Here is a 23,870-nt window from a genome sequence, read left to right on the forward strand (position 1 = left end):
TCTGTCTCCATTCGCTTTGATTAGGCTGATACAAACAAAACATATAATCAAAAGTAAATGTTTTGCCGATGATGTAGTTTGAGGCGGTAGTGAAAGAACTGCTTTTTATTTTTTGTAACCTTTTTAAAGTATGATAAACTTACCTAAATACACAAATGTTCAGAGACCTTGAATGGCTATTTAACTTGTTTCGAGGCCATGTGTGTTTGACCCTTAGAGTGAAAACCATGTTGAATGCATTTCTTTACTACCTTTGTTTGCATGTTTTTAAAACGTTCATTGCTACATTTCTGGTTCAATTCAATTTCACAGTCTTAAAGTCTTTATGCAGTTACAGTTTGTGGGAGTGAAACTCCCTCTGGAGGGAACTTTGGGATTCCTGTCTTTGCGGAAACACCTATATAACACACCACAGGAAAGTGAAAACTCCAAAAAGCATAATAGGGCCCCTTTAATTACTTACAGGAACTTCTAACTGGTTATAACAGTAATGCCTCTAAATGACCTACGTAAGCAAATGAGACCATTAGCGTGAAGATTGGCTATTTGTATATAGGTTTTCAAAATGTCAGTCATAGGTGCCAGCAGCTAAACCAGACGAAATGATGCATGTTCACCAGGAACTCCTTCAGATCACACTCCAGAAGGAGCTCTGGCAGTGGAGGAACATCAGTATAATGAGACGTTTTCATAAGGGACTTTTTACCACTTCTGTCCACAAGCACAACGTGTCCACGTCCACGTTCGTTTTTGCACTGGAACAGCACAGCCCCTCATCAAACCTTGGCTCCACAGTAGTGTTATCAGTCATACCCCCCCCCCCCCCCCCCCCCCTGTGTGTCTTTACTAAAGAAACGCACAGAGCAGTTACTCTCCAATACCAACTGTAATAGGAAAGTTGAGCCTGAACAATGAACAATGGAGACCTGTATCCTGCGTCAGTGACTGCTAACACTTACAAGGAACAGGCCACCATGTTGGATCTGTGTCAAAGGAAATACTTTATGGTTTATTTAAAGACCACTTTACAGAAATGAGACATTTTACTATTTTAAGTAATGGGAACAACTTTAATGTGCAGCAGCTAACGTCATTCAAACCGAACAGTTTTTATTTTTAAATGTTTCCAGATTCAAGGAGGGGACCCCACTGGCACCGGTACAGGTAAGATGAGGACTGCACTCAAACCACATTTTGAATTGCGTAACACGTCTCTGTTGAATTATTTATAGCTCTTTTTTTGGAAGCTTTGTGTAAATACAGCTTGCAATTCCTGATGCAAATCAAAAGTGTTACTAAATATACTCTGTTAAGGCACAGGGGAGTGAAGACCACACTTTAGCACACACAGATGGTGCAGATGGAAGAAGGCTGAGTTGATGGTGTTTTATAGCATTCAGTGTTGTTTTCCTGTCTTTAAAACCCAGTTTAAAAGGCTCCTCAGTGTAATCGACTGGTGGCCTAATGCAGTTAAGTTACAGAGTTTGAAGCACAAAGGTGTGCCTTGTGTCTGTGGGCGTCTCTCCTAACGCTAGGCAAAACTAGTCTACAATGACAGATTTATGAAGGTGCTAAGTCCCTGGCCTGTGGGTAAAAGCTTTCAACAGCACCTAGATGGAACAACATGTGAACACAACCCATAAATAGACATTTGGCTTGACTTAAAAGATGGATTTCCCCGGTAGTTTTTAACAGTCATTTAACATTCAGTAGTGACTTGCATTAAATGTGTGTGTATCATTAAAGATAATAGTACACACTAGGCAACTGCTTTAAAACTTTGGACTGTCGTCAATCATTTGTCGATTTCATTCTGTGTCTTTTATAAGAACAGGTGTTAAAGGGGCCCTATCATTCTCATTTCCAGGTTCATATTTATATGTTGTGCCTCTACTGTGATGTGTTTACATGATTTCATGTTCAAAAGGTCTTTATTTGTCTCATACTGCAGCACCTCTTTTCACCCTCTGTCTGAAACCAGAGCCTAGTATGTTGTGATTGGTTAGCTGGCCAGCTTGGTTGTGATTGGTCAACCTCTTAGAGATGTCCCGTCCTTGTTGGAGCGCTAGCAAATAGAAGTACAATGTACAAGTAATGCAGATAAAGTCAACTATATACATGTCAGAAGAATGTATGAATACAATAAGCTAAATAATGCAGTTAATGTTGAAAGTGGCTAAGTAAATGCAGGAGACTATATATGTAAATAAAATAAGATATACGAGAACAGAATGTAAAATAAAATATTGTAAAATAAAATACTGTTTATTGTAAATTGTAAGATGCTGACAGATTATTGCTTTATGTTATGGAGGCACTTAACAGAGCTCAGGCGTTTAGCAGTCTTATTGCCTGTGGGATAAAACTCTCTGTAATTTCATATTTTCTTTGGTATTCTGCTTTTTGGTGATACAGAAAAATCATTTATTGTCATTCTGCTTAACGGGGTTGCACAACATAATGCAGTTGTAGTTATTTTATGCTGATGAAACAAAACAAAAAAGGCTGTGCATTCCGTTTTTTTTTTTGAATTTGCATTATTGGGAAAATGCAGGTACAATAAGTGTTTTGATGCAGGGATAGAGATAGAAAAATAAGATATTGAACGTCCGAGACTTGAATTTCTTTTGATTTATGTGTCAAGTAAATCCTAAGAAAATTGCCCCCTACGTTTAGAGCGGATCGCCTCACACATGCGGCTGACTGCTCACTGTAGCGGTAACACTTCCTTTCAGCTTCCGTAGAGCCTCATTTATCTAAAGCCCTTCAGAAAAAGATTCTTCAGAGAAAAATGTTTTAAACATTGACTTGTGAATGAAATTCCACAAGAGCATTTAAAATATGAAACAAGAAGCATACGCTGGCACTTTTTGAAATGCCGAATAATGCGTTCATTATCGCAGATGCATCTCAGTCGGTGGAGGATATTGTACTGATGGCATTCAATGAGTCTTTTAAAGAGCATTAAAAGAAATGCAGTTTGATTTAGTGCTTAACTCTTTGGTGAGAATTCATTTTCCTCTCTGGCTCTCCCTTCATTTATGATCCAGTGTTGCTCTGAGATATCAGCCAGTTGATAAATGATGCAAAGGTGTCACCTGTGGAAGTTGACGGCTGCACAAGCCGGGTTGATTGTTGGTAGTATGCACCAATACTCGGTGTGTACATACAGCACATACTGTAGTTATATATACTGTATGCACACACTGTTCCATGCCTGTACACCAGCTGGCAGCACAGTGAAACACATTACATGTCACTTGTTAGACGCTTTTATCCAAAGCGACTTACTTACTCAATACTGTGGGCAATCCCCACAGGAGCAATTTGAGGTGAAGTGTCTCAGGGACACAACGACATGCTGACTGCAGTGGGGTTTGAACCTGTGACCCCCTGGTCCGAACACCAAGGCTCTATCCACTGCGCCACATGCCTCCTAGGCCTCACCTCAAGGCGACAAATCCTCTCACCTTGTCGGGAGCCAATAAGCTCATGCAGTGTGTATTCCTGTATTCTCATCGTGATGACTCGTAATGATGAAGTCAATCTCAATTAATGATTCACAGCTGAAGGCGAACAACATGGCTCCATGTTCAAGGGCAAAGAGGTCTGCTGAAAATACATGGTGCCTTGTGTCTGTTTCTCTATTTTGAATATGCAGTGCAATTTGTTTCCTTTTTATGCAAACTGTGAAATGGGTTTGATCATGTCACAATGAAGTGGTAACCCTCTTGCCTGAAAGCCAATGTGTAAATGCATAAAGGGGCCCTTATTTAGCTTTTGGGGGTTTTCCCCTTTCTTGTAGGTTGTTGGGCTGTAAATGATCTGCAAAGGCTAACATCCCAAGTTTCTCTCCCACAAATCCATTGGACCCCTTTGTAACATAGTGACATCACTATGTAACACTCAATTGGCTAGTGCTCCAAAACATGGTACGTGATACTAAGGCAAGGGACCTTTCTAAGCGGTTGACCAACAATAACAGCTGACCAATCACAGCCGACTGGAGCTTTTTGAACATTAAAGCATGTAAACATGTCACAGTAGAGGCACAAAATACAATTATGAACCTGAAAAGGAGCATACAAAGACTCCTTGAACAAGGCGCTTTTAGTTTCTCAGACCTAAGAGCAATAAGAACTTGTGTTGTCGATCTCTCTCTCTTCTCCTCTTCCTCCCTCACCCACCTTCTTCCTTCCCAGGAGGGGAATCCTTCTGGGGGAAACCTTTCAAGGATGAGTTTCGGCCCAACCTGTCTCACACTGGCCGAGGGGTTCTCAGCATGGCAAACTCTGGTCCAAACACCAACAAATCTCAGTTGTAAGAACTGCTCTTTTTTAAAAGCTTAAACTTTGAACTCTCTGTTTTATAGAAAGTCGGTCAGCAGGGAGTTATGTTTTGTTCTTTGCTGTCTGTTACTTACTTGTTAATTTCTTTGGCCCCACAGGCGAATGAAAGAAGAAATTAATCAATGCTCGCAGAATACATTTTTTTCTGTTGACAATCATCAGATGTATTTTGGTATTTTCTTAATTAGTACTTAACAGAGTCCTGTTTTTAACATTCTCATTCAAAAAAGTCAATTTAAACAATGACCTTTCTTACATATAGGAAAAGTGTTCTAAACACTGTAAAACGTAATTTAGTTCTGATTATGAACTTAAAAAACGATGCACTATTTAAATCTGAAGTTTTCATTTTAGATTTTAGCTTGTAATGGTGTCTTTGGTCTTTAGTCAACAAGTTAAAGGCCTCTAGTGATTCTGGAATAAACCATAATGACTAAATCATTTTAATGTCAAATGTCTTAATAGGATAAGGTAAACAATGTTTAATACAGCACAATTATAAACACTTGTAAATGAAAGTCCTCAGGATAATAACAACATTAGAACGTTTAATTTACAATTTACTCTAAGATTATATACTGCTTATTATTATTTGTAAGGCAAAGCTCTCTTTTTATATTTCTTGTTAGTTTGCTACACGGTTAACCTATTTATTTTCTGCATCTTGTTTTTCTCTCAGCTTCATTACGTTCCGGTCGTGCGCCTACCTTGACAGGAAGCACACAATCTTTGGAAGGTAAACCTATGTTGTTTTTTTTACTGTGCAAGATTGATGCATTTAACTTCAAAATATACATATACTTGTTTTAGGTACGCCCACCATAGTCCCTTAAAGAGGCCCTATTACACTTTTGGGGTTTTCCCTTTCCTGTACTGCTTTTATATATGTTTTAGTGCAATGGTCTGTAGATGCTTGCATCTCAAAGTTCCCTTCAGAGGGGTTTCTTTCCACACATACCCTGCTTGAAATGCCTCTATTGTAATCCTTTGTTTACTTCCTGCTCATTGTGACATCACTATGTAACACTCACACTTGTATTGGCTAGCGCTCAAACACATTGGACATGATAGGCTTAAGGCCCCGACACACCAAACTGACACCAAAGAACACGTCCCGATGGACCAGACTGTTGTGTCGCCTCACGTCTCCGCGTCTTGGCCAACAGTCGCACTGGAACACACCGCAAAGACTTCAGCCGATGGCCAAGAAGCACGTACGAACTGCGCATGCGTGAGTGGCAATAACTCTCCTTACCAGCAGGCGGCGGTAGTGTGTATTCGTCATTCAAAAGAGGCAACAACCAGAAGACAGACTGCGTGATACACAGAGAGAAGAGAAGAATAGACTGCGTGATATAAACAAACAACAAATAGCGTGTGCGTTCCATTTTCACTCTACAGCGAGAAGCTCACGGGGCTTTCCCGAACCTGTGTCGAGAGCTGGAGTTAAATGAAGTCTCAGATTTGCCTTCTTAATAGTTTGTTTGGGTCCCTCACTTCCGTTTCGCTTCTCATACACTGATTCGCTAAGCTGAACAGCCAATCAGAGTGATTTCTTTTGCCGACGGCCTTTAGCCGGCGGAAGGTGTCAGCACGGCCGAAAAGACACGACGGTGCAGGACACACCAATCTGAGTAGGGCGACAGGACGCTCATCGACGGCCAGACATCTGTCGACATCTATCGACGCCAAAAATCGGCCCGGTGTGTCCGTGCCTTAAGAGGCCAATCACAACAGAGCCAGCCAGTCAGAGCAGACTGGGCTCTGGTTTCAGACGGAGGGTGAAAAGATGTGCTGCAGCACAGGCGATCTTGGAAAAAGAAAGATGCACAAAATACAAATATATGAAACCTGAAAATGAGCAGAATAGGGCCCCTTTAATATCCTGTGGGAAACATTGATTGGGTAAACACCCCATGTTCACTTTAGCTTTTTATCTGTTCTTCATTATCAGTCTTTTCCTTACTGTCCGACTGTTTATAACGTTCTCATGTAATTCTTTAAAAGTGTCTGGTTGCTTTGGAAGTCCATAAATTGGTTAGATTGTGTGACTCCCGGCCAATTTAGAAGATGCTCATTTGTATCTGAAGGCTCTCTCTAGCTGCTGTGCTGGGCTTTTATCATGACTGTCCTTTTTAGCGACTTTCTGCTGCCTCATTCTTCACATGGCCAACACACTTTAAAAAGCTTCTGCTCTCGCCCCCGCGTCCAGCTTCCTCTCCTTTCCAGACGGTATTCTTTGCAGATTTAATGGGAACGACAGAGACAGTCCACTTTACCCCATCTAGACATAATGTGGACTCTTTCACAAAGGAATTTTTCTTTTGAAATGCAAATCGAGCAGACTCTTTCCGCCTTTTTGTGTGTAGTTGTTCAGGTTTGAACACAGCCAGGTAGTCTAATTGAGGTTCTTTAAGCTTGAAAGCTCTCTGAGGACCAGGGGGCTTTCTTTAGGCATTAAAGGCCTTTACAACTGGGGGTGTGACAAAGAAACAACGCAACCATTTGAAAAACTTGTCTGCAGGAAATTATGGACTCAACATCATTCCCTATTTTTTCAGTTTCCTTTTCGTGAAATGCTCTAAACTTAATTTTGTCAAACAGTGACGTGATGTGTATGTCGAGGGCTATTTTTTTGGTGGAAGGAAGGAACTGATAGAGTGGAGCTGGTATGCGATGCTTTGTTAAAAGAAGTATATCGGTTGGTCGTCTTGGATCAGACTACAGAGCCACCATGTTGTCAGACTTTTAAAATATATTGGCGTGTGAAATAATTGCAAGATAAAACTCCCTATTGTTTAAAGACCTCACTACTGCTACATCTTCCCTGATGAATTCCAGTTATTAATTTAGAACACTAGAAAATAAAGGGAACAGTAAATTGCCTTACCTTACAATCTCTTGATATGTTCTATCCTTTGACTGTCAATGATTACTGTATGGCCCCTATTGTATTCTGCCTGTCTTTTTAATAATTATTTTTATTAGAGAATTGACAGGAAATATGGTGTGTGTGAGAGACAGCCAAAAATACTCGTGGCCTAGATTTAGATAGGTAGATGGATAGATTTCAGTGTTGAGACGGACATCTCCTAGTAATATGCCAGTCAATCCTCCTCCTACACGATTTAACCTTTCCTTGACCCTAAATTCTCTTTCTTCTCCTTATCTAAAGTGACGGCATGCTCAAGCACAGGGATGGATTTCTTACTGAATGAATGTTGCTGCTTTTTTCCTCCCTAGATATATAGTCAAAGAACATATTCTAATCTGGAAATGGGTAAAATGTCTTGGATGACATTAGAAAATATTCCATCATGTAGGTGTTAAAGTATAGGGGAAAAGATGTTTGAGATGTGAGGTGTTGAACACCTGTTTGTTAAAAGCAGATTTACTGGGACCCTAATAGTTTTGTGTTATATTGCAAGGTCAGCTCCTCATCCAGTGTTCAGAGCTCCTTCGTTTGTGCTAACGCTTGGATGCGATGTGGCCTATGAAGCACCCCCTGCTAACTATTGGCTGTACTGTTCTAGGTAGTAAGCCGGCTGTTAAAGTACATTCTGGTAGTGGCCAAATGGCATTACTACAACTACGTGTAAGACCATGTCGTCATCGGCCCCAAAACGTTTTTCCATGAATTAACATTGGGAAGAAAACTCTGTAAATCAGCAGATTTTCCCCTTTTTGAACGAAATCAAATACCCAGTGATAACACAAATTGCTTATTTAAATCCTTAAAGTCCTAAAAGTTGTCAATCCATTACTTTGACTGGCCAAATGACAATGCTAATGAAAGTAAGAAAACTAAAGATTAAAGAAAACTCTATAAATCAGCAGATATTCTTCTTTTTGAGCGAAATCAAATGCCCAGGGCTAACATTAGAAAATTGCTAATATAATTTGTTCCTAAAAGTGTCAAATCAAGTATCAAATTTGATAAAAAATGAATCTATAGTTATTTTCCTGCTCTATTAACTTGACTGAGCATAGATCGGCCGTGACGCTGCGGTGGGGCAGCACATTTGAGGCGGGGCTTAAGGAAACGCAAAAGTGCATGCTCCATGGTCCTAATTGCTGGAAGACCCCTAAAAGGTAGTGGCAGGTCATTTTGACTTCATGCGCCACTGAGCGACTTTCAAAGGAATGAACGGCCCTGCCTCCAACACTATCTATCCAATTATCCTTCCACATCCTGAGGTTTGTGTGTCTTCTCTCTCGACACATTGTATCAGGGGCCCCGAAGGAGCAGCTGGACAAAGATTTTGTATTTAAAGGAGCAAGGCGAGAGCAACTGCTTTTAAAGTGCTCTGCGGCGTGGGAGTTGCTAACTGATACACCTCCTGGCCCTCAGCATTTGACACACTCTATCTTCAGAGGTGATTTTCTCTGCTGTGTTTTAGAGGCCAGTGGTGCTGATAACAAAGACTTGTGTTCACTGTCTGAGAATTATATTCAGGTCTGCACAAAAATCTCAGCGGCTGTAGGAAATTCCTATTATTAAAAAAAACAAAAGGGTGAGAGGGAAGTACACCTGTTTTTTTGATTGACCAATGGAAATATTGTATTTAACTTTTTAAGTTGTAGGTGCTTTTGTTGATTTCTCATCACTTCAATGTTGCAGCACAGAGCCAAAAGACCAAATAAAGGAATTGCTCATAGTGAGGACCCTACAGAGAATTATCACCTGAATCTGCAGCGCCTCTTGGCTTCACAGAGCTTTATCGTTTGAGCACATTGTTTAGCTGTCTGGCTGTAATTGTATTGCTTTGGTCTACTCACCCCACAGCAGGCAGCTGTTTTCAGAGTGAACTATCTTACTATGCATTACCTGCCAAACACCAACCTGCAGACAGACTAAGTTAGAGACCATCGGGGGAGCATAGTCGATTATAGAGAGCTGCAAGAATCGGTCCTAAAACCTGATGTGAGTTAACACTAATGGTTTCCTCTTCTCACAGACAATTGGTTTGTAATGGCTTTTTGGTTTAATGCCCGAATGAACCTGCATTATAGCTCTAATGGTCTTTGTTTAAGCACGTCCACTTTTTGTTCTACATCATAAATACCCCACTTGTGACATTTGTTGGGAAAATACTGAATGTACTCTTCTAGTATCAGAGTAGCACATGATAACAAAGGCCCTACGTAGCTGTGTACGTAACCGGATGTATGAATACCTAGAAGAGCATCAGGACTGGTTTAGGCATATGATAGCTATGTGACAACGATTAACATGATGATTCAGGCTCTATGGAGATAGACATATGACTGTCATGTTTATTGCTTACGCAGGCCTTAGCTAATCTGAACTAAACATTGTATACTGCTTTGAACCAGGCTTTAGCTAATCTGAACTAAACATTGTATACTGCTTTGAACCAGGCCTTAGCTAATCTGAACTAAACATTGTATACTGCTTTGAACCAGGCTTTAGCTAATCTGAACTAAACATTGTATACTGCTTTGAACCAGGCCTTAGCTAATCTGAACTAAACATTGTATACTGCTTTGAACCAGGCTTTAGCTAATCTGAACTAAACATTGTATACTGCTTTGAACCAGGCTTTAGCTAATCTGAACTAAACATTGTATACTGCTTTGAACCAGGCTTTAGCTAATCTGAACTAAACATTGTATACTGCTTTGAACCAGGCTTTAGCTAATCTGAACTAAACATTGTATACTGCTTTGAACCAGGCTTTAGCTAATCTGAACTAAACATTGTATACTGCTTTGAACCAGGCCTTAGCTAATCTAAACTAAACATTTTATACTGCTTTGAACCGGGTTTTAGCTAATCTGAACTAAACATTGTATACTGCTTTGAACCAGGCTTTAGCTAATCTGAACTAAACATTGTATACTGCTTTGAACCAGGCTTTAGCTAATCTGAACTAAACATTGTATACTGCTTTGAACCAGGCTTTAGCTAATCTGAACTAAACATTGTATACTGCTTTGAACCAGGCCTTAGCTAATCTGAACTAAACATTGTATACTGCTTTGAACCAGGCTTTAGCTAATCTGAACTAAACATTGTATACTGCTTTGAACCAGGCTTTAGCTAATCTGAACTAAACATTGTATACTGCTTTGAACCAGGCCTTAGCTAATCTGAACTAAACATTGTATACTGCTTTGAACCAGGCTTTAGCTAATCTGAACTAAACATTGTATACTGCTTTGAAACCAGGCCTTAGCTAATCTGAACTAAACATTGTATACTGCTTTGAACCAGGCTTTAGCTAATCTGAACTAAACATTGTATACTGCTTTGAACCAGGCTTTAGCTAATCTGAACTAAACATTGTATACTGCTTTGAACCAGGCTTTAGCTAATCTGAACTAAACATTGTATACTGCTTTGAACCAGGCTTTAGCTAATCTGAACTAAACATTGTATACTGCTTTGAACCAGGCTTTAGCTAATCTGAACTAAACATTGTATACTGCTTTGAACCAGGCCTTAGCTAATCTAAACTAAACATTTTATACTGCTTTGAACCGGGTTTTAGCTAATCTGAACTAAACATTGTATACTGCTTTGAACCAGGCCTTAGCTAATCTGAACTAAACATTGTATACTGCTTTGAACCAGGCTTTAGCTAATCTGAACTAAACATTGTATACTGCTTTGAACCAGGCCTTAGCTAATCTGAACTAAACATTGTATACTGCTTTGAACCAGGCTTTAGCTAATCTGAACTAAACATTGTATACTGCTTTGAACCAGGCTTTAGCTAATCTGAACTAAACATTGTATACTGCTTTGAACCAGGCTTTAGCTAATCTGAACTAAACATTGTATACTGCTTGAACCAGGCTTTAGCTAATCTGAACTAAACATTGTATACTGCTTTGAACCAGGCTTTAGCTAATCTGAACTAAACATTGTATACTGCTTTGAACCAGGCTTTAGCTAATCTGAACTAAACATTGTATACTGCTTTGAACCAGGCCTTAGCTAATCTAAACTAAACATTTTATACTGCTTTGAACCGGGTTTTAGCTAATCTGAACTAAACATTGTATACTGCTTTGAACCAGGCCTTAGCTAATCTGAACTAAACATTGTATACTGCTTTGAACCAGGCTTTAGCTAATCTGAACTAAACATTGTATACTGCTTTGAACCAGGCCTTAGCTAATCTGAACTAAACATTGTATACTGCTTTGAACCAGGCTTTAGCTAATCTGAACTAAACATTGTATACTGCTTTGAACCAGGCTTTAGCTAATCTGAACTAAACATTGTATAAGATTAAGATGAACTTTTATTAATCCCTCATGGGGAAATTATTTCTCTGCATTTGACCCATCCTAGTGTTAGGAGCAGTGTGCTGCCATTTTGAACGGCGCCCGGGGAGCAATGTGGGGAATGTGCCTTGCTCAGGGACACCTCGGTAGCACTTGGTCTTTCGGGGACTTGAACTGGTGACCTTCCAGTTCCCAAGCCAAGTCCCTATCGACTTCGCCACCACCGCCCCCCTGCTATATACTGCTTTGAACCAGGCTTTAGCTAATCTGAACTAAACATTGTATACTGCTTTGAACCGGTATTCTGCATATTGTGACTGTAACACCCTCTCTTGTATTGAAAGCATGTCAAGGTCACTGTTCTGGGAACTATTTTGACCACGCAGCCCTGTATGTGATGATTACTTCCATTCTTGCAAGGATAATAAATACATGTATCCTGATATTGGTGGTGATGTTAAAGTCATGCGACCTTGGTGTAGTTTGTTTACAAATGACAATAGCTATTTACTTCTGGTAAATGTATTTAAGCTTCAAAAATGGTAAAAGTGTAGTCAGTTTGTAAAGATGATCCTGCTGAACGAAACATAGAATGATCACAAACTTTTGTTTGCCATAGATCTTATTTTCTGCAAAAATGCAGGTGCAATGGTTACTCCTGGATTATGCCTGCCAGGTACTTTATCGATACAGAGCTCTTTTTAGCAGCTTAAAAGATGAATACATCTCTCAGTAGTTGGTGGAGACCAGAAACGGAGCTAAAAGAGAGACAATATTTAATTTGCATTAATCTGGTGGACATAAAGAACTCATTGAGTCATAGTGTTTCTCAGAACTCTCAAATCTACAGTGAGGTTTCTTCTTTGATGCAGTGTCTTGCATGGAGTTGGACACAGTACTGTTGCAAGTCTGAACATGAAATAAAAGTGAATTCCTGCAGCCTCTTCCACTACAAGGTCAGCAGCAGTCGACTGAAGTTCAGCCGCCATGTAAATAAGAGTGATTTCGTGTCAAGCTCAAGGGCATTTCAACCGTATGGAAGGTGTCACAGGAATCTGAACTTAGTTTCGTTATACTCTTTGAAACCAACCATGCACAGCCCTCATGTCATGAGGGACATCAGTCTTTACAGAGGATATGAGATATTTGCAGGGAAGATTCAATCAGGTCTCCAATGGTTACATTTTTAGATTTGCTTGAGGGATAGGCTGCCTTCATTTGATATTTTCTTGTAAAATATCCAAATGATCTGGGACCTTTGTGACTATCTCCGGTCTCTCTTGCTCTTATATTGTTGTACAGTAATTAGCTCATGAAGTGTGTTTGTTTTTCACTTTCCTCGCAGGATTGTTGGTGGATTTGAGGCGCTTACAGCCATGGAGAATGTGGAGAGTGACGTCAAATCAGACAAACCAAAGGTAGGAATCGGTGACCTTTAAGGTCCAGATTGCCTTAGAAAATTAAAATCAAGAATACAATTAAAATGATAGTATATTCAAATGAAAAACGAAAATCTCTAAATGTTTTTCCATGACAGTATTTTGACCCTTATATGGATTGTTTCAAAAACAAGGTGCTAGTTAGAAATGAGTTAAAAATGCCAATGAGGATTTATTATACTATTCTATTGTTAATTTTAATACAGCTACAAATGTATAATATCGTCAGTCATGTTTTTCTGCTGTTATCAAGGGACTTGATGTCTTCATCATTTAGATATTGGTATTATTAGGTCAAATTGACTAACATTTTAGATATTTGAATAATTTAATGATGCCCAGCATAAGTCCGGATTTCACGTAGAGCCGTGTCCTTTTTGGTTACACATTTTTGTTTGTTTGTTTTACAGTCGGAGATCAAGATCATAACTGCCACTGTGTTTGTGGATCCGTACGAAGAGGCTGACGCTCAGGTGATTATTTCTCTGTCTGCATATATAAACAATGCTGACTTTCCTGAATGCTTAACATCCGTTGTGAGTACTTGCAGTGCAGAGCGTTAAGGATTTGGATAGTGAAACATTTTGATGGTAGCAGGTTTTAATTTAAATGGTGTGCAATCGTGTCGAACTCTGCAAGTACTTCTATCTGCACAGAGAAGGTCCAACAACCAAGAAAAACACATTTTGCTGTATATGAAATTAAATAAAACAACTCGATCAATTTACACATACATCCTCTAATAATAGTTGGAGCTGAAAAGATGATTTGACTCCTCCATAAGCCGACAAAGAAGGTCACTGACTACTTTAATTGATTCATCGGTAAAGTAATTCACCGGGTTAAAAAGTAAGAAGCAGCTCAAGTAAGGAGATTTGGGTTTTTCTTTTCTTCCTGTCATTAACTGCATAGCTTTGGGTTTTTGACTTACAAAACAAGACTTTTGCAGACATCACCTTGGACTGGGATGGATCCTTTTTCCAAACATTTTATACACTTTACATTTAATCCATTCTTTCATAATTTCATCCAGGAAATTATCTGCATCCAATAAGTTATGTCCAATAGAACCTCAAACCTTGATTGATTATTTTTATATTTAAATTGACTTAAAGGCATTGAATTCATCTAAAAAGAAGTGCTTCATTGTTATTAAATTGTCTTAAATAAATCAAACATTTAAAACAAACTTGAGCATGCTAAGACATGGGAAGAAGGGTTTCTGTGAATTGTTAACCATGAGTGGAACAACATAAAACTAAATAATTGGTCATATTGAACTGTTTGCCTCTGATCCAAGCGGTGGTAACCGTTAACCACATGTAACCGCTTTACATCCAACTCTTGACCTCGTTAGATCTTCTGTCAGTGTCAAATGTTTTTAGTAAGACCATCTGAATCCACCTGAGGCTCGTTCTCCCACCTGTATTCGTAACAATGATGCACAGTGCAAGTGCCAAAGTGGAAGTAACTGTTGAAGAGCATAAAGTCCTGTGAGCAGATTTATTTGATTTCAAATATGATTTCAGATCGCAGCAGAGCGAGCGCAGGAGCTGCAGAAGCAGGAGGACGAGAAGGAGCAGACCAGCATCGCCCGGAAGAAAGCCAAGGGGGAAGAGGCGCCGAAGACCTTCAAAGCGGGTGTGGGGAAATACATCAACCCTGCCACCACGTAAGGACACACATGCATACTGATTTACTATTCACCAAACTGTACTCTGCTTTAGTAAGCATCGCCGCGATGTGTGGAAAATATAAGCAAAAAACAGAAGAATATTTGGATGATAAAACATGATGATTACATAGTGACACAGAGCCATTAGAAACAGAATGTGAACCATTTCCAATTAAGTAGAATAGTATACATTTCCCCCAATGGGGATGTTTATTGTCTGTGTTTTTGTGATTTAACAACATTAGCACCATACTTCCGTAACATAGTGGCATTAATGTAACGCTTCTTCTTTTAGCTAGGGCTTCAACACATTGTATGTTGGACTAAGGGGCGGGACAAATCTAAGCAGTTGACCAATCACAACAGAGCCGGCCAGCTAACCAATCAGAGCAGACTGGGCTCTGGTTTCAGACAGAGGGTGAAAAGAGGTGCTGCAGCAGAGGCAGTATGAGAAAAATAAAGAGCTTATTGAACATTGAAGCATGGAAACATGTAGAGACACAACATTCAAATATGAAGCTGAAAAATATTAGTCTGTAACAGCTGTTTTGGGCAGTGCACTTGTAATTTCTTTGTTCAAAATCATCTTGATCAAATATGATGAAGAGATGGAATCATTATGTTCTCACTTTTAAATCCCTATAGCTGCATTTCAAGGAAGGAAGAATATTTTTTAAATAATATATGCACATGTTTCATATAAGTATCTTTACATAATGTGTAGCGTGAGTGGTAATATTGAAATGGCTGTCGTTATGCAGAGCGAGGGTACATTAACTGAACCTGAAATGCCAAAGAAGGCATTAGAGATAATTATGCTCATATCTTTCCCTCTTTTATGGTGTTTTATCTTCAGATCTTCTTCTTCTTGTCCTTCTCCTGTCATCACATCGTATTCACATTAACAATGAGTATGTCAGTATAATGCTCCCAAATGACAGCCTGTCTATTCTCCCCAGACAGTTAAACATGGCATATGGGGTGTTTCAGCACTCATGTTGGGGCTTTTCAGGGCTTTGTCAGCAGTGAGATGTTTTTCATTTATTCATTTAAGATAATAGAGCCTCAGTCATCCCCAGGAAAATGCAAATGTAAAAGATATGTATGTATGTACAGAGTTATGTTTTGTATGGAGTTGTATATATTGTATGTATCTATGTAAGTGCGTATGTATGAATGTATTTCCAGAATAATTCTGAAAGGTAAGAAAGAAAAGTGAAAAGCAATAGTACGGTGGCCGACAGGGGCAAACGCACTCTAATGGCCCAAAATAATTACATCAGGAGAAATGCATTGCACTTTCAAAAACGATGCAAATATAGAAAACGCACGCATGTGAAGAAACATCTTCACCAACTTGACACCACATGTGCAGCGTTTACTAAAAGTGCAGTCTAAAAAAAAAAGTTGCAAGTATAAAACGCTGTAAGAAATTATAACGCACACAGCTGGACCGGAGCGCTTGTTGACATTCGGGGATTAGAAAGTTGGCAAACAATCACTGTCACTGGTAAATGAACTAATATGTGCATTTAATTGGCTTATTTTAACAATGTGATCACATGATACCTTCTGATATTTTTGCAGTAATTATTATTAATAATTAAAGTATTAATATAAGCTAGCTAGCTAACGCAGCTAATCTAGTCATTTCAAAAATACAGAAAAAACCCTAACAATTATTAAACAGACTAACTCTGCCAACAGTCGCAGTTGGCCAACTTTATAATCCCCAAATGTCAACAAATGCTCTGATCTGCGCTTGTTCCAGCTGTGTGAAGTTTCTTCATTTGCATGTTTTTGAAATATAAATGTTGACTTTTTTTCTAATGTAAGTGTGTTAGGTTGTTGTAGTGTGTTTGCCCGTTGGCCAACGTAAACAAGAGACACACAAATGCTAGATAAAAACAGCTGATTGTGATATTCTTCTCCCTCAGAAAACGACCGGCTGCTGTAGATGAAAGCGGGCCGTCCACCAGCGGAGCGGCGCCTAAAAAGTCCAAGGGCAAGACCAACCTCGGAGACTTTAGCTCCTGGTAGCACCGAAACATTTAGCATTCACCAGTCTGGATTCTGACTGGTCGGGTTGAGCGCAACACAATTATTGTCATTTATACATTTGTCATGTGAAACGATTAAAGTTACTTTTTACAACGATGGTGACGTTATCTAATTGTTCACCTCTCCCTTTGAAGACACTGTATGGCTGTTGTTTTAAAGACAATGTATTGACATCTGCGACAAAAAAAAAGGGCAGTATAAAGATTTATCTGCACTTATCAAAAGGAAAATCAATATCGTAAGCAACAAATCTCATCTTTAACATTCATGATAGTCTAATCAATAATTGGGCTAAAACGTGACTGATATCCTTTTGTCCTGCACACTTTAATTACTGCAACGAGAACTTGTGAACATGATTAACTCCTGACGCCTCAGTTAGTTTTCTGGTGAAGAATGACGACATGCAGGCGTTTTCAGAGACGCTTTGGCTCAACGCCCCATGTGTTTTAGTGGGTTTGCTCTGTCACGTTTCTATAATCATTTAGTACAGTGCTCCAAAGAAAGATTTGTACTTCTTGAATCAAAGCCAAGGTGTCCCACACATAAAAATAACGAGCCTGGTCCCTTTGTTATATCCACACTTTTGGTTTGGTTATTTAGGACACACACAACATCGCTTAGTTTAAGTGTGAGCTGAGAATGCTATTAATTAATGCAATGAAAATGTGATGCTATTATTTTGGTACGATGGCATGCAGTCAAGGCTCCGGTTTCCATTGTTAGATGTATAGTCATGTCAGTACAGACATTTGCATCATGGGATTTGAAAGAAGGTAATTTCACAATGTTACACAGCAATTGTTTTTTGCATCATATGCAAGAATCGTTTTTGATCTGTAAAATGTACAGGCATATACAATTCACGAGGTAAACCAGAGACATTTTCTGACTGATTGTTTTCAGGTTTCTAATGTGTATATATAGACTTAAATGCCTAAACAACTATAAAATGGCTAAATCATTTTTGTTATCTGCTTATTCAATCTCTCTTTATTCCCCGCTTGCTCTTTGTGATCACCTTCACTGTTGTCAAACAGTCAAACACGATAATTGTGTCACCAACATACATTTCATATCTGATGATCGAGACACTAAATGAAGGTAAACACATATTTTTCCCCAATTGCTACATGGAACAGAAGTTCCCCTTCACTATTGGTCTCTGTTGTCAATGGACAACAGAGTGGAGAGCTTCCAAATGTTTGCTTAAATTGAGGTGTTTATGTTTTACCAGCAGCTGCATTACATTACATGTAATTTGTTAGACGCTTTTATCCAAAGCGACTTACATACATTCAGTGTGGACAATCCCCACAGGAGCAATTTGGGGTGAAGTGTCTTGCCCAGGGACACAACGACATGCTGACTGCAGTGGGACTCAAACTTGCTATCCCCTGATTCGAAGTCTAGCACAGTACACTGAGCCACAGCCTCCCTCAAAAAATATCGGCTACATCAGTATATCTATTTCATTGGGTCTGTGTATGTACTGTTTGTCTATTGGAAGAGCAAACTGGTCCCATGGGAAGTCTCTCAGTATCATACACTTCTAAAACTGCCACAATGGACATGAGGTACATTTTCAGACATCCCCTTGTTGCTTTCTATTCCCTATAAATGTTTCCCAGCAACACCTGTTTTGAGAAGCAAATATAAAAGCCTTCATGCTCTGAGACGGGTAATTGCATGAATCTGTGGGATCATTACTTTTAGGATCACTGTGACACAGTGATGGCACCCTTGTCTCACATAATTTATTGGATGCATGGTTATTGCCTTAATGCTGCTCCACTCAAGCCTCATTATTTAGCTGTGCTCTTGGCTACAGTTGTACAGGTGTCTCTCCCCTGCCTGAGCGAGGGAAAGCTTTGTGGGAACAGGCGATGGAAAAATGAAGTCGGTGCCCTCCAAAGCTAAGGTTCCAGACCTACATCATTATCCCACATGGAGTGCTAAAAGTGATTTGTGGTGTGATGGTAATGTTGAGTGGCTTTCACAACTGCCAAGTTAGCACAGAGGCATAACATCATATCCAGCAGGATAGTCCCAAAATTATTAAATAATTGAGCTCTGGGGATCCGTCTTTATTTGACCTGCCTCTATTATGGCCCTGGGTCAACAACTCAGCACATGTTTTAAATGTTAAAGTAAAGTCTTGGCATTTTAAACATTTGTTTGCTCTCCTCCAATCAGAGGTGAGTTTATAACGTATGCCCTATTGTACACCAAGAAGAAGCTACACTGGACTTTTTTTGTTCTGTTTTTTAAAGTGTGATTGTATGAGACGTTTATCCATAGTCAGTGTATTTTGTAAAGTAGATCATGGTTGCCACATCGCAGAAGCAGGCAGGAAAGCCAACTCTAAAGCTAAGAAATGTGGACTCCGGGGGCAGTAGCGGAACTTATTGTATGCACCGAAAAAGCAGTAGGGCCTGGCTCATTTCGTGGCATCTGCAGGCAGTGGCAAGTCCTTCCGGCATATGCCACAGAGGCCGCTACTCTGTGGTAGCTGTGGCAAGTACTTCCGGCATATGCCACAGATGCCACAACTTGCCGAGGCATCTGCCGCTGCTCAACGGGAGTTGCCACAAGATGCCAGAGTAAGAGAACGTTGACGGCCCGTCTACACTACAGCGTCGACAGCGTCGAAAGCTCCAATCTGCCCATTCACTTTCAATGGGGTGACGTCACGTAGCCGCGCTTTTTCGCCGAACTGAATTGTGGGTAGCAGAGCGGTCCGTGATTGGTTGTTGGTCGTGTTGCTTGAATAGAGAGGCGAAGTCCCTCCCTTTCCGGGAGCCTCCATGGGACCCCGGAAGCGTAAAATTATACATTGAAGTCAATGGAGAGAGAAAGGTTATCTTTTGATCCCGTTTGAATTGTGCCACGAATGACACATATGATGTTTGTCAATTTAAAAGAATATTTTGCAAGTCAAAAAAATTAAAATGTGTCGTAAAACTGTGAAGTTACAATTTTTTTTGTGTGAAACCGCTGAGTGAACTACAGGTCTCTTGGTCTCGCACAATACGCGTCACCATCACAAAGATGGCCGTCACGTTAGCAAATTTCACCTGTTTCTTTCAGAATGAGAATAAAAGTATAAAACGAGGTGACTACAAGTCTGGACACGTTGAGAGCTGTACATACACGAAAGGGGAGTTAGTCGGTTCTGTAAGAGCAGCGGGACCGGCTTTACAAGATGTTGGTGAGTAATATGAGTGCAATGTGTAACGTTAATGTCAGCTAGCTAACATTAGCTAACAAGGTACACTAACGTGTTTTGTTTCAGTAACTAGTGTTCTCCTTTAGAACTTCGTGGTCTGTGTGTATGCTGTGGATAACATTAGTGTTCACAAGAACAAGGTAAACTCCCGTGTTTTGTTTTAGTTGCTCTTCAGATTGAAGCGGCCAGTTTTATATCGACTATACTGTATGTGTGATCTCCTTTTACATCTCGTTGTGTCATTTGAGTTTATTTGTGTGTAGATTCAAGGGTTTTGGTTATCTTGTCAATTTGTTTGGTTATCCAGGCACAGCTGTGTGTGACTCCCTCGGGTACACTGGTATGTGTTTTCCTAATGTAGAGAGCATTGATTAATTAATAAACTACACAGAGTCTAGATCCTGACCAAATCCTTTTTTATTGTTGATCAAATGTTTTTCAAAAATGTATTCATACACATTTAGAAAAATACAATGTACAATCACAACCAGTACAACACACATTACAAAAAATACAGAAAAAACAAACAATAACAACAATCAGACAAAACTATGGAAAAATAACCCCTCCCACCCCCAGATCCGGACCATCCTTGTATTATTGCTCATTCAATCTATTATAGCATGCTAACAAACATGGTACTTTCTTTATTTGTACAGATCTGCATGGGAGACGATGGCGCGATGCAGAGCGCTGTCTGTGATTGTGCACGGGGGATGTACAAATGCAGCCACGCTGCAGCATTGGCAATATCTGCCATGTGGCAGATCGCTCCACAGATGTTGAGTGCCAGTGGAGGAAGCCTGGCACTTCCAAAGTAGTCCAGCCGGTGTCTCAACTCTACCAACAGTGAGAGGAGACATACAACCCACTGGCCAGAGACATCGCCACTCAGGATGTAGACTGGTTCAGGTCTGCACTGAGGGGCGCACAGTGTGGCATGGCATGGCTTTTGTCACCTGAGCCAGAGCCGCGGCCTCAACATCAGGCCATTGTCACCGTGAAGGGGCATGGGGGTCGGTGGCTTGAGGCAATTCTTGCCTCAATGCGACTGAGCAGAGACCAGCAAGCTGCCATCCAGACAGCCACCGGAGGACAGCGGACAAAGCGGCAGTTACACAGGCGGGGCAGGTTAACAGCCAGCAAGTTTGGTGCTGCGGGACTTTCATCCACTCCATGCGCGTCCCTCATGAAGAGGGTGCTCGGGGGGTACAACTTGGACGGAGTCATGGCTGTCAACTGGGGGGTTGTAAACAAGGCCGAAGGGGTGAAGGCTTTTGTGCAGGCCTATCAGGAGACAGTGTTCGAGTCTGGTCTCTTTGTGAGTGAGTCGGTGTTTTGGGAGCATCCCCCGATGGACTTGTGCAGCCATCTGCCCTGCTGGAGGTGAAGTGTCCACCATCATTATATAGGATATATATATATATATATATATTTGTATACATATCTGTAAATTGTATAATTTTATTTGATTTAAAAGTATTTTTGATCTCTGTCTATAAACACAAACTGAGTAAGATTGACAATAAAGTTGACTTTGAAAAATATATATATTCTTTATGAAAATAGTTGACTGTTGGAGAAATAAATCCAAATGAAACGTTGGACTGAACTACAACTACGCCTTTAAATCTCTACGGACTGTTTTTCAGTGGGATGGCAAGTTCCTATCTTTAAACATTTATTAGTTTTTTCTCAGAACAGATTTGATTTTCTGAAGTTAATTTAACTTAACCATGTAAGGTCATTATTAAAAAGGTACAATCAATTTGTTTAGGGTTGAATAAAATAATGATAAACATTTCATTTGGATAATTTACTGACAGAATAAGAAACTCAATGATGCTCTACTCACCTGTTCCTTTTTATAAAGTGAAACAGTTGAAACGATAGATTTTAGTAAACTTAAAAACAACCTTCTCCAAAAGCTATCAAGGAATATACCGAATACTTGTTTTAGAACTTTATTACATATTTTTATATAGTTTGAGTGATCCATAATTGACAGAAGCTTGTGTTTACACTGACCTGTTACTCATATATTAATGTCTTTGTAACTTCTTTAAACCACTACCTCACTCATTTCTTTCATTCATCACGGTTCAGTAAACTAAGTGACACATGAACCAGTTTAATAATTATAATAACGTAGGATTGCAACTCTTTGAAACTGTAGGTGGCTCTTAAAAGAGCCGTTGTGTTTGGGTGTGCTGGTCTCAGGTCAGTCTAAGCCCTCTCTCCGCGGATGCGGCTGGATGTCCTTGGGCATGATAGTGACCCTCTTTGCTTGGTTCATCTTACTGGGGGCAGCTACATGGATGTCGGTGCAGTCCACAATCATTGTGCAGTTGAAGGCAGAATGAATTTATTATTGACTCCGAATGAAGCACAACTTCATGTCATACAATACATTGACTTTATTTGTAATTGTGTAAAAAAATAAAGCATTGATTAGCAAGCAGGACCTGCAGGAACAGAGCACGGTGATGGATGGAGCTGGGAAAAGAGAAGAATAAAGAAAACAGATCAACTTAATTATCGGATATTAAAAATTCAATTTCAAAACAAGTTGCCACTCCTACAGTTTTCTAGTGTGTAAAGATGATTTCACTTGACCTATGCACAATATCACACTCAATACATGTGTGTCTCTGGGGGGTGCATTGTGCCTTTGATGTATATAAATAATATACCATAACCAAATACTATTACGTACAGTGGAAATCAGGTTGCCAGAGCAGGTCAGTCCAGTGTGCATGTTCCTCAGGGTCTCAGCAGTTACAGGTGAGGTAAAGAAAATAAAAGAGAAAAAGGTCAGTAACAACACTTTAAAGAATTATCTCTTTTAATAATGTTCTCTCAGTAATCACTCAACTACTGTCTTTCCAACAAACAGATTGACTCACTATCATCACAATGAAACACGTCCAGAAGAATGGACCACAGATGGAAATTAGCTATAATCTGGCATATTGCATCTCTTCTCTTTGCTGAGATTAATGTTTTTGTATGCATGGTCCTTCTATAAATAAATAAATGTCATGCAAAGCTGCCTGCCTGCCTTCCTTCCTTCGACTCTCCCTGAACTGCCTGATCTTTTAATGTTCAATGTTAACCATTTGAGCAGATAGCATTAAGTAGAAAAGATCGCAGATGCTAATCTGCCGTTAGCCTACCTCCCGTCCCCTTAGCACCTGGTGGAGAGGGCGATAGGCTCCTCTTCAAATGTTTCACAAAATATTTACCATCATGACTACTCTTACTGTTTAACATTTGGGTTCACTTCATGTTAAGGCTAATACAAATGACAAGGCTAAGTAATGTGATGCTAACTAACGTGCTCGCTACTAGCTATGTAGCTAGCTTGACTGTGTTCCATGCACAACATGTGTATTACCTGATATGTTTGGTCCAACGACTCACTGCGGTCAAGCCAGCCTCCACTTGGGAAAACACAGTCAAACCAGCCCGCACGTGATATTGGGGTGCGCGAATATTAGAAGCATTACGGTAAAATCCCAGCGCTTACTCGGTCAATAACAAAAGCACCTATAAAAACAAACCAAACATATTAAATTAAGAAATATGTACTATATAATGTGATCAATAATTATTTAAAACAAACTACGTATAACTACCACGAGTAAATGTAAAATGTAAGGAGTTTCAAAATAAAAGTCCTTTGAAATCTCATATTGAAATCTCATATACGATACGATACGATATACTTTATTGTCCCCGTAAGGAAATTTGTTCTGGGCTCCGTCCAGCAGTTCCGCATACATGTACATAATATACAAACATAGTGGACATTCATACACATATCATCAATCATATACCGTTTGAACAAACACAATACA

At 39.7% G+C, this 23,870-nt stretch overlaps 1 protein-coding gene and 1 long non-coding RNA gene across 2 annotated transcripts in view; one reads left to right on the plus strand and one right to left on the minus strand.

Moving 5' to 3' along the window:
• ppil2 (peptidylprolyl isomerase (cyclophilin)-like 2) overlaps positions 1–16,877 on the plus strand; it is a 37,900-nt gene extending 21,023 nt beyond the window's left edge. The window contains exons 14-20 of the mRNA XM_034091372.2: positions 1,131–1,164; positions 4,203–4,320; positions 5,029–5,085; positions 12,952–13,024; positions 13,456–13,518; positions 14,575–14,717; positions 16,658–16,877. Coding sequence (XP_033947263.1) covers positions 1,131–1,164; positions 4,203–4,320; positions 5,029–5,085; positions 12,952–13,024; positions 13,456–13,518; positions 14,575–14,717; positions 16,658–16,760 — 591 coding nt within the window. The 3' untranslated portion in view covers positions 16,761–16,877. The remainder of the gene's footprint in view (positions 1–1,130; positions 1,165–4,202; positions 4,321–5,028; positions 5,086–12,951; positions 13,025–13,455; positions 13,519–14,574; positions 14,718–16,657) is intronic.
• Positions 16,878–21,958: 5,081 nt separating this feature from the next.
• Positions 21,959–23,428, minus strand: LOC139434390 (uncharacterized). Its single transcript, XR_011643737.1, has 3 exons — positions 22,727–23,428; positions 22,476–22,506; positions 21,959–22,320 (listed from the first exon to the last, which is right to left on the minus strand). It is a non-coding gene; the product is annotated as an uncharacterized lncRNA (long non-coding RNA).
• Positions 23,429–23,870: the final 442 nt, after the last annotated feature.

This window comes from Pseudochaenichthys georgianus, chromosome 9 (assembly GCF_902827115.2).
Source record: "Pseudochaenichthys georgianus chromosome 9, fPseGeo1.2, whole genome shotgun sequence".
Taxonomy (NCBI): domain Eukaryota; kingdom Metazoa; phylum Chordata; class Actinopteri; order Perciformes; family Channichthyidae; genus Pseudochaenichthys; species Pseudochaenichthys georgianus.